Source organism: Batrachochytrium dendrobatidis (assembly GCF_000203795.2).
Source record: "Batrachochytrium dendrobatidis JAM81 unplaced genomic scaffold BATDEscaffold_12, whole genome shotgun sequence".
Lineage (NCBI taxonomy): Eukaryota > Fungi > Chytridiomycota > Chytridiomycetes > Rhizophydiales > Batrachochytrium > Batrachochytrium dendrobatidis.
This window is the reverse complement of record NW_006281110.1, coordinates 401,089-414,610: the sequence shown is the minus strand read 5'-3', so window position 1 is coordinate 414,610 and position 13,522 is coordinate 401,089. Positions and strand designations below refer to the sequence as shown.

At 38.1% G+C, this 13,522-nt stretch overlaps 5 protein-coding genes across 5 annotated transcripts; 1 reads left to right on the top strand and 4 right to left on the bottom strand.

Moving 5' to 3' along the window:
- Positions 1–153: 153 nt before the first annotated feature.
- On the bottom strand, positions 154–1,701 carry BATDEDRAFT_27182 (uncharacterized protein; the record flags this gene model as incomplete). The annotated part of the gene is made up of 5 exons (XM_006681339.1): positions 154–217; positions 307–742; positions 825–900; positions 973–1,178; positions 1,257–1,701. 5 exons carry the CDS (start codon positions 1,699–1,701, stop codon positions 154–156), a joined length of 1,227 nt encoding a protein of 408 aa, XP_006681402.1.
- Positions 1,702–2,527: 826 nt separating this feature from the next.
- BATDEDRAFT_91120 (uncharacterized protein) lies at positions 2,528–2,957 on the top strand (the record flags this gene model as incomplete). The annotated part of the gene is made up of 2 exons (XM_006681480.1): positions 2,528–2,694; positions 2,779–2,957. 2 exons carry the CDS (start codon positions 2,528–2,530, stop codon positions 2,861–2,863), a joined length of 252 nt encoding a protein of 83 aa, XP_006681543.1. The 3' UTR covers positions 2,864–2,957.
- A 364-nt stretch (positions 2,958–3,321) lies between these two features.
- On the bottom strand, positions 3,322–7,232 carry BATDEDRAFT_27181 (uncharacterized protein; the record flags this gene model as incomplete). Its single annotated transcript, XM_006681338.1, has 15 exons — positions 3,322–3,568; positions 3,665–3,809; positions 3,881–3,932; positions 4,024–4,157; positions 4,232–4,631; positions 4,695–4,853; positions 4,931–5,022; positions 5,247–5,405; positions 5,449–5,707; positions 5,800–5,878; positions 5,959–6,120; positions 6,199–6,351; positions 6,429–6,562; positions 6,643–6,790; positions 7,021–7,232. 15 exons carry the CDS (start codon positions 7,230–7,232, stop codon positions 3,322–3,324), a joined length of 2,535 nt encoding a protein of 844 aa, XP_006681401.1.
- Positions 7,233–7,891: 659 nt separating this feature from the next.
- On the bottom strand, positions 7,892–10,093 carry BATDEDRAFT_27180 (uncharacterized protein; the record flags this gene model as incomplete). The annotated part of the gene is made up of 1 exon (XM_006681337.1): positions 7,892–10,093. The coding sequence occupies one exon, from the start codon at positions 10,091–10,093 to the stop codon at positions 7,892–7,894; it is 2,202 nt and encodes a 733-aa protein (XP_006681400.1).
- Positions 10,094–10,574: 481 nt separating this feature from the next.
- Positions 10,575–13,457, bottom strand: BATDEDRAFT_35861 (uncharacterized protein; the record flags this gene model as incomplete). Its single annotated transcript, XM_006681394.1, has 8 exons — positions 10,575–10,697; positions 10,774–11,015; positions 11,131–11,668; positions 11,783–12,019; positions 12,091–12,232; positions 12,309–12,780; positions 12,847–12,938; positions 13,042–13,457. 8 exons carry the CDS (start codon positions 13,455–13,457, stop codon positions 10,575–10,577), a joined length of 2,262 nt encoding a protein of 753 aa, XP_006681457.1.
- Positions 13,458–13,522: the final 65 nt, after the last annotated feature.

Genomic DNA, 13,522 nt, shown 5'->3' with positions numbered 1-13,522 from the left:
CAACTGATATTTTCTGTTACAACTTCAATGCCATGTCCCAATCAAGAATGCTCGGTTGGATTTGGTTAATTGCAGATATATATTTGAATTTATACAACCAAAACCATACTTTGTATCAAATGCTTTTATGGATAGTTTATTAATCTCATGCTTTTAGATAAATGAAAGGGATGTGCACTTGGGAGTCAGTCCAGCCTTTTCAATAAATGCAGGATTCCTAAACATTATTCAATCAATAGAAGCAGACCAACATGTTAACACAGTACTTTTATATACAATGCGATTCGTCATGACAGATTTGCGTACCAAAACTTGGTCAAGTGTCGAGATCCATGATCGCATAACATAGTAACAATAGTATGACCAGGACCAAGCTGTTTTGCGACACGACATGCAGCAACGCAATTTACTGCTGAAGAGCTACCTATAAACAGACCTTCCTCTCGCATCAAGAATCTTGACATTTCAATAGCATCTTGATCAGATACTTGAACTGCGTCGTCAATACATCCATTAAAGAGCAATTTGAGAATTGCAGTGATACGGGTGTTGCCGATTCCTTCAACGATCGTATCTATTTGATGACGACGTCTCTTTCCTTCTGCTTGTTCGGGAGTGTATAGAATATTGAATTTTAACTTGTTGTAGAGCCCACTGCCATCTGGGTCTGCCAACACCACTTTCAAATTTGGGATACGCGGCTTTAAATAGTCTGACACTCCTGCCAAAGTACCACCAGTTCCTAATTATAAACAAAATAGGTTTTAGAGGTCATAAACTATCCAAATCGTCACGGATGCGTTTAAAACGATAGTTTTTCATACCTGCACCCATTACAAATGCATCCATTTTTCCATTTAGATTTGAATACACTTCGGGACCAGTTGTTGTCAGATGGGTCTGATATAATGGAAACAGTTTAAATCAACAAGGTTATAACAGTATGACTGATTGCATTCATATTCAGCGTACCTGATAATTGGCCATGTTTTCAAATTGATTACAAAAATAGCCACGAGCCATCGAGCCATGCATGTCTGCAGCGATATTCATCTCTTCTGCTCGACGTCGTGCAATATTTACATAATGATCTGGATCAACAATGGATACTGGCCTAACTTTTTCAACAAGCGCACCAAGAGCCTCGATGATTTCATATTTTTCTTTGGCTTGATCATCTAATGTAGGATTGGAACAGTAATAGAAATTAGTTTAAAGAATCGGTTTAGTAGTCAACAAGACTGGCACGGTATGACCTGGCATGACGATATGACAGAGATAGCCTTTAGCCCGTGCAATCACAGCAAGAGAAATGCCAGTTGATCCGACAGTTCCTTCAAACAGAGTGCATCCACAATAAGGTTGAATCAGTCCTCGACGCTCAGCATCCTCAATGATCCCTAAAGCAATTCGATCCTTGGAACTCCCACCAACATTCATGAACTCTGCTTTGGCATAAATGCTACAGTTGGTCGCATCTGAAAGCGATTTAATATATATCAATGGTGTATTGCCAATAAGACCAGAAACTCCCTGTGCGATGGTTTGTTTTTTGGTTCGAGTAGATTTCAGGTATGAAACCAGCCAAGTCGCACCAGTAATAGTAAGCATCGCAGCTGACAAGGCGATACAATTGAGTAACAATGGCTTTTCTGCCATCTTTTTAAGTAGCGAACTCAATACTTTTAAAGACAGTGACATAGTTGACAGATAAATTCAATCGTATTCACGTAAAACATTAATAAGGGTGTCGAATCAACAGTCAGTCCATCAACTATCTGAATAGTGCGTCTTGGCTTATTAATTGGTCACTCTCTTGATTCATGTATTATCGCATTCCTAAACTATACGATCGTCAGCTAAAGCGCGAATACAAGAGTTTGACAGCAATATTCAAGTGAATCTGGTGATCGTGCAATGACTAAATGAGAATGTTCAAGTTATTATTCAATTGCAAGGAAATATCTCAAGTCGAATGTATTGTGAATAAAGAAATCGTCAAGTGGAAATCAACGACAATCCAAGTTGCGACTTTCCAACACAAGTTTTGTCATTTTGCACTTTGTTCGAATTCTGACTGGCAGACAACATAATGAAAGCTCATGGCCATGATGACGACGCTAATCCTCGTGAGTAGGCATTGACACTCTTCTCAATACAGTGCATTGCATATGTGTCCATCATTGGTTCAGTCAATTACTGGAATGAGTACATCATCAGTACTGTCTTGTATTCAAGTTGTCTTCATCTGCTGCATTGGATACATTACACATGTCATGTCAATCATGTTGCTCATACTGTTTCATTCAAGTCTCTACTATCATCAAGTAGTGATGTTTTATCTGTCAGGCCATTTAATGTCATTCTTTTGAACTTCATTTTTAAGAAATCGCCATATGTAATCAAACTGTTGAATCATAAATACTGTTCAGCAGTTCTAAACGATCTCAAGTTTCACTCGCATATTCAATATACTCTCAACTTTCATGAATGGACTGTATTAATCAACTAACATAAACTACTAGCCATGTATATTACACAGGAGGAACTGAACAAGACCCAAATTCCATTGCAATGGCGAGATTATTGTGTGCATCTGCTTTCTGAACTGAATCAATGTCGTCGTGAAAGTTACTTTGCTCCATGGAAATGTGTAGAGGAAAAACTGGCCTGGCAAAAATGTCAATATGACGAGTAAGTACAATTTGATCATTTCTAATCGTTGCATATCAAGAGCTAATACATTGTTATGGATGTTGAATGGCTTGCAAACACCAGCTATCATCGGCGTATGCGCAAACTTGAAAAACGAAAGATTGCAAAGGAAGAAGAACGTTTGGCTGCTGCTGTTTCGGATATCTAAGTTGAACACTAGTTGATTCAACTCACAATATTACACTAGTTTAAATGTGTGGTGACCATCAAAATCAAATGAAATCACCCAACACATCTACGTATCTGGCATGTTACATTCATGTTTTTTTAAATTGTTTAAATGGAATACTTATTTTTGCTAAAAATAGCAATTCAGTCCAAGTGAATCACATACTGGTTACGGTTTATGTGCAGATCTATCTAAAAATACTGGTAATAAAATGTGATGTTTGACAAGAGTGGCATCAAAGTAATGGTAAATGCCATGTTTTTGATACATCTATGCCTGGAAACAAGGTTTGGGTAAATACAACCCTTATTGCAATAGCAAAATAAACAGATTGGTCTCGCTTTCTAATTACTTTGGGAGTTCATTGTTCAAGATATGCTTTAAAACCAAAATTCTGCAAAACTTCTATATTTAGCCATACTGTATGGCATGTACATTCAATGAGTAGGTCCCAATCCAAGCATATCTGGCTCACGGATCTTGGTAGCCTGAAGACTAGAGTTGCTTCCAGAGGAACGCATCCGCTGCTGGCTGGCACTTCGTACCCGAGCCATACGCGGCGACGCCTGAGTGTAGTTGGAAACCTCCTTTGAACGGGCTGTAAGCCAGTCTAGCTCTACAGAATCGGAATTTGGCTTGAGACGGTCATTGTGAGCAGGCATGGCTGAAGCTTGTCCTGATTTTCTATAAAATTATATCACGATCCAAATCGTTAAAAATCGTAGGAATAACTGATTTAAAAGGCTAAACCATGGTACTGGTTTCAAAGCAAAGTCTTACCCAAAAGTGGCAGTAATGTTTTTTAACAGACTAGATACATTATTTTTTGAAAGTTCAGTACCATCGGTTGAAAAAGCGTTGATATCAATATTGGAGGTATCTAGAATCCTGTGATCGGCATTAGTCGCCATTGTTTTTTTGTTGACTATTCAAAACATAATAAATAGTCAGCAAGATGATTCCAATGGCATCGTTTAAAACTCGACAGTATCTTACCCAGTGCTTCTTTGAAATCTTCAATTCGAACAGCAGAATATGGATGCTCTGACTAGTAATACCAATATAAATATATGCGTGTAAATCAAAATGTATATGTATATGCATATTCAAATAGTAATATCATTCAACATAAAACATACGGCTGCTCGACCCGAGTGATTACGTTTAACGTTTGTGGGCATAATAGTTTTAAGTTGCGAAGGTCGTTTTTCTGTCGAATCTTGCTGAGTTGAGGCATGCTCATCAGATTTGACCACTTGGGGTACATCATCACCTAACAAGAAGACAGGATAACCCAGATTAGATACAGATATAAAAATATTGACATGATGGGTTGAATACTATTACTTGGAGTGGTGTATGTGATATCGACACGCTCCCAGATAAGAATGTTGCTACCCAGGCATTCAGTAGCAGTTTCGATGTTTTTGAGTTGTGAATCGCGCACAAGCATACCAATCAATAATGCTCGATCCAGATAATTGTCGATAGGCTCGACGCCATCCATTCCACTCAACTGTGCATTTTCAAATGTCTTTGTTGAAAAAAAGTTTACTGCATCACTTGAAAACTCGAACCCATTAAACCATTGCGACTTTTCTATTCTCGTATCTTTGATACTGTTGACATACTGCAGCAGTGAAGTATTTCCAAGAAATCGTGCAAGATAAACAAAGTACTCTACAATCAGATTGGCAAGTGCTCTGCTATGATTTACTGACAGGATTTGATTTTCCGTGATCTGAATCTATATCAAATACTAAATCAGTCATTTGATTAAAACATATGCAATCTTTGCAAATACACCTACTTGAAGACGGAAAAATACAGGAACACTGACAAACAGATCTTCAATTGGCATCAATTGCATCAACTGAACCGCAAGTCGACCGACAATGATATAATCCGAGGGATTATTGAAATCACAAAGTGCAGCATTGTACAATTTGTGCCAAAGTAACCCATGAAACTTTGAAACCGTTTAAATAAAATTTAGAAACAAAACAATAGTTTATAAAGCAAAGGGCTGATCATCCAACAACTTACAGAATTTGGACCATGATTCTCAACATCATGAAGTGCAGGTGGCATTAACGAAAGCGCTTTGGTTATAAGTGCAAAAAACTCCAATCTTACGTCTATTTATACACCAAAGTTGACATTAGACAAAGACCAAATCCAAGTGCTCACACGTAACAGTACAACTTGCCTGCATTTTTGTGGGTCATCAAAATCAGAGTGGGTGCGACAAGTTCAAAAGAAATGCTTGCTGAAACCATGGATTGTCGTTTGTGCTCTGTCGCAACAACTCGCTTCTTATACACAGCCAAAACATGTTCTATCGAGCGAATAAACAAAATACATGGAAGCGTAACATCTATCATGTTTAACAGACGATTCACAAGAAATGAAATAATGTCGTTGACCTGATTTGGATAAATGAGATGGTGAACCAAGGAGCCTTTAGCCCATGAAAGCAGACATAAATATAACAGTAGCATCAAAGTTATTTTCAAATGCTCTATAGTTTTTCAAATGATTGATTAGACAATAAAATAAATTACCAATTCCATTGACAAGCGCTTTTTGAAGCTGTTGCTGGACAGGAGTACACGATCCATCTGAAAACTTTGATGTTTCTGCAGATGCGTTCAAATGGCGTGCAAAAATCTCCAAAAGCTCTGGAACCGTAATGCCTGCAATACCATCGCCAGTTGTAACCAAAAACGTCAGAATTTGAACAACGGTGATTTTTTGGACTGTATCTGACTCGGATTCAAGACGCTCAAGCATAATAGAGAGAATGATATAGTGGTATTGTGTCTGAATAAAAATATATATTCAAGATGGTTTCAGATTATAAATCAGTTGACTTGCAAATTCTTGAACAAGTTAAAAATAACGTCACACTTTACCTGAACAACAGACGTAACAGACTGAATCACATCCAAAGCATACGCGTTCACAACCCACATACTCTTTTCATCCAAATACCTACAGATGACCCAATTGTGGCAAGTGTAAACTTTAGTCATTTAGCAATGCTTGAATCAAAAATATAAAACATGATCTACCTGCAAGTGGAAATTAAAAAGTCCTTGACGTTTGCAACATTGGCCTGTCGAAAAAGACCGCGAATACAAATATTGGCTGTGTACTTTAGCTCGTCATCTGTAATAAGCTGATCTGTAATAGATTGCTTCCTCGTATACATTTGTGGAGAGCTGGAATGGCTGCTGTTCAATAATACAAGGCAGTAAACTGACGAGTCAGATATCTTACCAATTGAACAATAGTCAAGATCACAAACTTACAGTGCAAGTGAATGCATGTGTTTGTGCGAGGATCCCATGTTGGCCAAAGCTGCTGGAATAATCTGTTGGCTGTAAGGAATCAAATGGGGACTCATAATAAACGAATCACTATCGCACACGGCTTCGAGTGCTTTAAGACCAGATAAGCGAGTTCTTTGATTTAAATGATCAAACACAGGCTCATTATTAGACACCAAGCATATTGAAAGTCCTTGAACACAGATACTTACTTGTGCTGAAGCGTGGCGTCTGAAGTTTCAAATGCAGCCTCTTTGCAAAACTTTTGGATCAACTGCGAGTATATTTTGGTGAATTCATCGTCGATAATATTTTGATGGTTGTGATGAGAGCTAAAAAGAATAAACTGTTGATACACGACCAATAGCATGATGCAATGTCAGCCAGTTGGTTAGAACCACATGCATTTTTAGCACATGAACTCACCGTACTGGTAGCTTGCATAACAAGGTCAGGATCCGGCGAATGCAAAACATCGAGAATAATTCGTAAGATATTCTTTGAAATGAGGTTTGAATTTTGACGACACTCGATAAGTAGCGAATGCAGAATCTGCAGGGTGACTCGATTGTAACTAAACAGTCCATTACAAAACAATAATGCAGTAAAAAGATGATTAATAAATACATTACACAGCAGCCAATCATTCAACTCTTGAAGCACAATTTGAAGAGCCAAAAGTCGAGTTGGTTATACAAAAGCCAAGAATATTGGCAGGTTGAAGATAATTCTTTAAAATAGGATAATATGGATGTTGGTGACTAGCAATAAGACGTTCGAGTTACTGATGGAATACACATTTACCCAAAGCGAGATTTCCTTGAATCCATCTTGACTCGTTTTTCCAAATAGGCACCGATTTTGGGTAGTTTATATGGTTTTGTGGTAGCATAAAAAATAACTAGTGAAAGAGCAGAGCCTCTGGGTCCTTCTTCACCAGGCTCTCTTGGATAAACATTGTTGATGAGAGTGACATGTTTGGACCAAACCCCACAACAAGCGGGTGTAGCAGTCATAAAGAGTCACTCTTATAGAAAGATGCTGAAAGTACGAGCAATGCAGTTGTATGAATTCAAGCAAACGAACAATCTTGAACTGGTTGTTTAAAATCTAGCCAAAGTAGGCTGTCATTCAATATTACAGCCATATTCGCGTAAAATGAAACATTAAATAAGGGTGTCAAGACACAATCTCATGAGTGTCAAGACACAATCTCATAAAAGTGTCGGTTTATTAACTCTATTTAAACGGTACTTGTCCTGGTTACTAACATGATTGACTCGTATAATAAAAACTCGTATTCGCGCTTCTAGTTCATAAAAAAATTGTAGTTTCAGGAATCAATCATTGAAACTGAAATGTATGTGTTTATTCAGTTTTTATACAAAAACATAAACTTGCCAACTAAAAAGTCCAAAAAATACAATCTTGTCTAGTAAACTGATCCATCATGTTATATGGCTGTTTATTATATATCTTGATACCCTTATTCCATTTATGTAAATATGGCTGTAAATGCTTGGCAACTTTGTCGGCTAAAAACTGCGGCCGATATTCCAGCAGCAAAAAGTGATCCCCAATTTTGCCAATGGTTCACAGCTAACAACAACAAAATGAGAATCAAAACATGAAAGAGGCTTCAGCTTTGGAGTCGCAATAGCATTCTAAATGGGATCTATACGTTTTTGATGGAAATTTGCTTTCGAATCTCTTCGAAAATACTCATCAGTCCAACAATTCCAGCCAACCCAAAAAACAGACATGCATCTATACCGCTTGGTTGACACGTTGCTTCCACAATTCCATAAACTACAATCAAAATACCAACAGTAATTCTAAATACACTTAGTCGTCCAACACTATGCCACACTCGACCCCATACAACAACAGTCGAATGTAAAAGACGATTATCCAGTGCTGCCAACCACGTTAGCAAAACCCCAACACATGCTATAATGATGACACACAATCCAGCACAAACTAGAGTGACAGAAATAGGTGTCCATGATGGTAAACTTGCAAGTCGCGATGTTTTTAAACCCAGTGTCGAGTTTGAATTGAATGCAATCATCATATCAAGATAGTCTACACCAGTAGCGTTGAATTGAGTCGTCAATCCAGCAAAATCGTTGGATATTGACATGTCAACAGGGAATCTTGGTGCATTCACAGGCGCACCCATAAACTGTTTGTACATGGACGTGAGTTGAAGTTGAATTGCCGCAATAAAGACAACAAGAATGATGTGAAATGTCATATGAAACCAATGCAAACACTTTGTGAGAATCAGAGATGTATAATACCGTCGAGTGTCGTTTAGCAACTCCATGAATTGAGATTTGAAACCGTGTATACCATTCAAATTTGATCTCGAGACTGCTGAGTTATTTTGAATACTATTGGATGCTGATCGATTGTTTTGAGTAGGCTCATAGTTGTTCATTGTTGAGGTAGATCTTAATATAGAATTAAACGATGCTTTTTTTCCACTGAATAAAGACTTGGATGCAATGACTTTTGAAAAATTGAACACATATGGGGTTTTCCAGTCACAGGAAATGACATGCATGGCATGTAATGAGAATAGAATGATTAATCCAGACGATCCGACAAGAAAATTGAAAATGTTAAACTTGATAGTGAGCACCGTGTCAGGATAGTATGTCCCCAAGCGATAGGGAAACATGTATGTTGTCCCAACAATAATCAAAGCCGTTGTATACACAATGCCTTTTGCAGCCAATTGCTTCTGCGATTGAATTTTTCCATCCATTGCTGCATGACGTTGATTTGATACTGCAGTTAAATCCCGGTCGGCCGCCATTCGTGTTGTACAACGAGGTAAGCTTACACTCCATATATCCAATCCATCCATTACAACACAACTTGCAACATCTGTACACACACCCAAGATCAGAAACATCATGTATCGATCAATAGGTACAACCCAAACGGCAGCTATCCAAAACCCAACAGGCAACAAGTCCAATATACTTTTAATGGCCAAAATCATGGGCTGACTTGAACCCAGCACGGAAAGCAGAATTTTCGTCACTGAAAAAATAAACTTTCCGCACACAAGCATGATTAAAAATGCAATAGGAGAGTCTCTGTTCAAAGCAAACAGCGATGGAACAGTCCAACCCATCCCAAACATACACATCAGTATCATGGTGGTAAATGCGAATTCTCCTATGCCGCCTTTAGAAAGGTATTCATGATGCAGCTGCATAGATTGATAGACAAATAACTCGAATGGCACAAACCCGAGCAAGAAGTTGCGTAGAGTGGTCAAAGATACTCCTGACGAATCTGCTTGAAAAATAAGAGTAGTTCTCAAGATGAACAAGGCTGCCGCTATATCGCATATGATTTCATGATTTAAACAATTACTCTGGAATGAAAATATCGAGCTATTATTGATATCAGATTGAGTAGCATTTTGAAGTGGCATGTTCAAAGACAAGTGTGAAGTGTGCTGTACAGAATCAAGCTGATTTACTTGAATAGAAGTATCTACAGACGAATCTATTTGAGGAAACGATGAGCTGGTGTTTGGTGAGGAAATGCTAGCACTATTGATATCTACCGTGGCAGTATTACAACTTTGAGCATCGTTCTTTTGGATATGCTTGAAAGTATTTGGGAGGTAATTCAAACTTTCAGTAAATGGTGTATTGACAGTAGATGCCAACTCGGGATAGGCAGCACGATTCGAGTCTTTATTTCGATTGAACTGTTCAAAATTAGATGCAGACGAGGTTGATAGATTCAGGGAAACGCTACGATTTTTGCTTACGGGAAGCGTTGAAATTTGGGTTGGATGGTTAAAGAATGAAGCTGTAAATACGCCATGGCTACCACTTTTTGTAGCCATCTTCAAACAAAATATGCTGTCTAATGATGTCTTCTATGCAAGTGAAATCAATCAGAATAAACGAGGTCTCTAGATTTGTATATTTATACTCGAAATAGCTTGATTATACTCGAGGTTATCCATTTTTGTGAAATGTTTGATCTTTGGCGGAACAAAAACATTTTTAGTTTATTTTACTATTACCAAGCAGAATAGAAACATGCTGCTAATACAAAGTATTGCACTATTCTTGATTAGTTCTAATATAAATATCAGAGGAAATAGATGACGATACCATTCTAATTCCCTTTTAACAGAACCAAGTTTACCACAAGTGAAAAAGTTGTGCTTCCAGTCAAAAGTCTTCTGTTTAGCACATGACAAGTGTTTGAATTTCAAAATAAACTTTGAAATGTAAATATCAGAATTTGCACCACAACTAGTTTATTGCAATCATATTCGACAAGACATGGCAAAAATATCAATAATACTGCAGACTATATCATTTGGATGTTGGATTGTCATGATTTGACTGCAGACGATTACGTGCAGGTTTAGTGCTTTTGGAATGCAACCAATTCCGAGACGCAACTGGTGTAGGAATGCTCTGACTTTGCGTAAGTGCCTAGCAAGTTTTTAAATAATCAAAAAATCAATAAACAAGTCCAAAATAACAATCACATCCAATATAAACACTGCACCTTGTTAGGAACAAACGCATAGCCAAACTTGTCCATTAATCTGGATACATTTCCTGTATGTAAACTCTGTAACTCGCGCTTAATGAGCTCAGATTCGCTCATATTTTCAGCTGGAAGCAAAGTAGTGTTTAACTCGAGCTTTTCTTCCAAAGCGTCACTTGAACTAGTTGAATGCATTTTGAGTTCTTTAAAATTTCGTACAGAGCGTCGAACAGGAGTAATAACTTGATCGACACCAAGAACTAGATCGATGTTGCATACCATATACATTCAACGTTGTGTTGATTGGTTAAAAATAAGCAATGTAAATATTTAATATCAATTGAGCTTTTAAAGTCAGTGTTGTGTTCAACTCACTGTCACGATCATTTCGCTTGGCTCGAACTGGAGTGAGAATAGTAACAGATCCCCTTATACTATTAGTGTCTTTAGCATCAAAAGTATTGCCAAACTGTGATTCTCGAAGTGTGCCGAGTTGAGTAATGCGAGTCGAGGGTTTTTGCTTGGGTGTTGCAGCTTCTGATATTGATAACTGATCAAGCATGCCAACCAATTCGCCAAATTCTTTTGCGTTTGTTTGTGCCGCGGGATTTTTGGCTACTGTATGGATCAATTGAGCAAATTGTGGTTTTGGAGCAAGAGCTTTGTCGATGTCTAATGAATTTTTCAGTGAGTTGTAAGGAGTAAAACGGGATGATTGTAGTGGTTTCAATAACGGTGGTGTTTTCTTTGCTCTGGGAGTCATTTCGGATAGATCAGTGATGGTAGGCACAGGAACGGAAATATCGTCATCAAAGTCCATTTTGTGTCGATCGTGTTCATCAGCAGAAGCACCAAGTTGGTCACTCGAACGAAGAATATATGTATACAGCTCGGTTTGAAGAATATTTTTTTCCTAATATTAAAACCGTATGATTGGTAATGTAAGACTAGTATTTGATAGAGTGAAATACATATTTGTGTATCTACATGGACATGCTGTTTTCCAATGATTGATAAAATAGCTTACACTGCTCAATGTGATGGCTTCATCGCCACGATCAAACAACTCAAGGACCGTCATCTTGTTACCACACATTTCTTCCAAATTGGCCCACGCAATCCAAAAACGTGAAAACCCAGTAGGAGGTTTGGACATTACGCACCATTTTCCATTACCAATAGGCGTCTTGACCGCAGCAGCAGTATTCCGAGTTTCTGCGGCAATAATCTGAAATATTGCACGAGCAAGATCGTAGTTGCCAACCTAAATATGGATTGCTTTCAAATTAAATAACCCAGCATTTCAATAATAGAAATTAGCCAATCGGAGTTTACCTTGACAGCCGACTGCGCATCTTTTACGCTAAAAAAGTTGAATGTAGGTAAATCATATTTGGACTCGCCAACAATGGTTCCAAAACTGTTTATAACTTGTACGGAAACACGGTCACAATTAAATGGTCGAAACAGCCTAGTCCTAGCCGAATTGGGTAGAAAACAAAACGCCTAGGTTAATTCAAATTCGGTTAGCACAAGCATACATTGAAATCTACCTTTTCAGCCGCTTCAAGGCGTGATCCAATTCAGGTTTGTTAGTATCAGTTTTTTTAGTCGATGCTTTCAAAGTAGCACTAGCTTGCGGTGACGATCGACGAGAACCAACAAATGCAGTTGATCGTAGAATAGAAGGATCAAAAAATGGCTGATCATTGCTTTTTTCAACACAAGAAGTATTGTCTGAAAGCCAGTGGTTTTGAGGCACTGTAAATTGTTTTTCTACTATGGTTTCTATCAAAGGTACATCAGATTTTAATGAGGGATATGATACGTGGCGACAAATAGTAGGAGATTCAGACTTTTTAGTAAAAGACGATACAGAATTTGTAGAATATAGCGAGTGATTTGGAATTCTTTTTGGAATAAATGAAGCACTAGCACTTCGATTCAGGGGACGGGGGATTTTGGACGATTTTGAAACATGTGAAATGGACTTTGATGCATTGTTTTCTTGTTCAGCAACTATGTCTGTCAAATCCAATGGTTAGAATGTGTACATTCAAATTATTTCAATAGCCAATATACATTTGTTACCATTTTGAATAATTGATATCAATGGTTTTGGAGACGACTGTCGAAGTGGAACAACAAATGGTTTTACAGTTTCTGACAAGCTCTTTCGTGTCCTAATAATAATAAAAGTTGATTCAAGCTATGAATGGTACAATCTTGAAAGGACGAATCTCAAGCAAGCGAGATTAAAGAAATGTAAAGTCGGAAAGTTCTTACGCCAGTAGTTTTTGGGAGTTTCGGGCTGTTTTCCATTTCTGCAACTCTTTTCGGTAAGCAGCCTGCATATCTCCTTCATAGTCGACCCGAGTTGGTTTAGAATTGTGGGGTTGCAAATCGTGAGATAGCTGCTGTTGTGGAGGGTTAGAGGGTTGATCTTGCTTGGGCTTTTTACAAGGGACTTTCCGAGCATTCCATGCCGGTCTATTAGAAACAGATGTATAGTTTCTTTCCTTGACAGCAGAGCGGCTTTTTAAAGACGAGTCGGACATGTGCGTGTTTGGAGACGAGTTTTCATCGTTGGAGGAAGTTCTACTACGAGTGCCAGCAGGATAGGAACGAAGAACTCTTGTAGTGGTTGAAGCTGAATGGTCTGCCTTGTCGGCTGAGTGTGATTGTCGTGACCCTCGATGCATGTCCAAATGGTTGAATAATTCAAGTATTTTCGTACGTTCACCACAGTCAAGCCCCAAACCATATG